We start from the raw sequence: 1,346 nt of genomic DNA on the forward strand, positions 1-1,346 counted from the left end.
TATATATATAACTGACATTTAGAACCACATAGAAGGAATCAGAGGATTCTAAAGGAGTGTTAAAATTGAAAATTGAAAAAATTTATAGTGTGTGGCATCGATGTGGGAATTGGGAATAGCAGAAAGGGTATTTTAGAGTAGGGAAAGTTTGTCTTGAAAAAGTTTTTTTCCTGGCTAACTGGCAAGCAGCAAGAAGCCCTACAATTAGTAAATACAACTGCAAATTGTTAACTTAATATAACAATGACCCTTTTGAGCCATGGCTAAAGGTACTCTTAGTGTAACCAGTGCCATTAGCATCATCTTCCACCCTGAAGGATGGCACGTGTAAGCTGGCAACTTCCTTTGGCTGCATTTATGTGTGATAGAGGTTTAATATGAGAAGTCACATAAGCGATATCTTCATAGAGATGAAGTGGGAATAACATTCAGTATATATATATGTGTGTGTATCTGTTTAAATAATTAATATACATTTTTACCTTTGGATCTGTAGGGAATTCAACTTTACGGCCACCCTGAAAAAAACAATAACATGGTAAGAAAAATAGTTTTGCACTGAAACATTACCATTTTATATTAGCCATAGCAGTTTATAGTAAGCCATTGAATTTCAGCGTGACTACGTTCCGGTTTGTTTTAACTTACATGAGATAGTTCTAAAATTACCAACAATAGAGATGAACACACGAGGAAGGCAGGCTCGAACGGAGCCTCGCACAGGCAGTCTATAAGCTGGTCTGCATTGTAGGAGTGTTTTTTGACCTAGTAAGTTTTCTTAACTTGGAAAATTTCTCATAAAAATCCATACTTCTCTTGAAAAAGCAGTTCCAAGGGCTGACATCTCTGGACCCAGATTCTCCCAGGCCGCTGTCTTCGGATTCTGCATTTAACGATCCTGCCCTAGGATCACCCTTCAGCTGGGAACAGGCACGGGGTTGCCGTCTCTACCATTCCCTTCGGTTCAACTCTCAGCCATTTGTATTTTCTGCCTGGCGCCTGCAGGTATTTGATTTTGCAACCAGGGCTTACGAAACTATCACGTGTTGAAGTTCACATAATAAGATCTGAAGGACTCATGGAATAACTAGATAAACTGTTAAATAAAATTTAACACATCCCAAAGGATGAGTCTATGGGGAGTTGTTATAAAATAAAAAGCTTTTTAAAAACAAACTCACTAAAATCCAAGAAATGATGTTACATTAAAAAGATATTGCACAAAAATATTAAATACGTCAAGAGTTTAAATCAGCAATGGGAAAGTTGGATTTTTTCAAAATTAGTATCTTCAATAGCTTTTGAAAAAAGTGCCGCTAAGGATGCTCAAAGGCACCAAATGAACT

General features: G+C 37.1%; 1 protein-coding gene across 1 annotated transcript in view; it reads right to left on the reverse strand.

Moving 5' to 3' along the window:
• LOC105551115 (absent in melanoma 1 protein-like) overlaps positions 1-889 on the reverse strand; it is a 40,866-nt gene extending 39,977 nt beyond the window's left edge. Inside the window, exons 1-2 of the mRNA XM_011996267.1 lie at positions 812-889; positions 475-518 (exon numbers count right to left, since the gene is read on the reverse strand). Coding sequence (XP_011851657.1) covers positions 475-518; positions 812-889 — 122 coding nt within the window. The remainder of the gene's footprint in view (positions 1-474; positions 519-811) is intronic.
• Between the last annotated feature and the right edge of the window lie 457 nt (positions 890-1,346).

This window comes from Mandrillus leucophaeus, unplaced genomic scaffold (assembly GCF_000951045.1).
Source record: "Mandrillus leucophaeus isolate KB7577 unplaced genomic scaffold, Mleu.le_1.0 Scaffold507, whole genome shotgun sequence".
In the NCBI taxonomy this organism is placed as follows: domain Eukaryota; kingdom Metazoa; phylum Chordata; class Mammalia; order Primates; family Cercopithecidae; genus Mandrillus; species Mandrillus leucophaeus.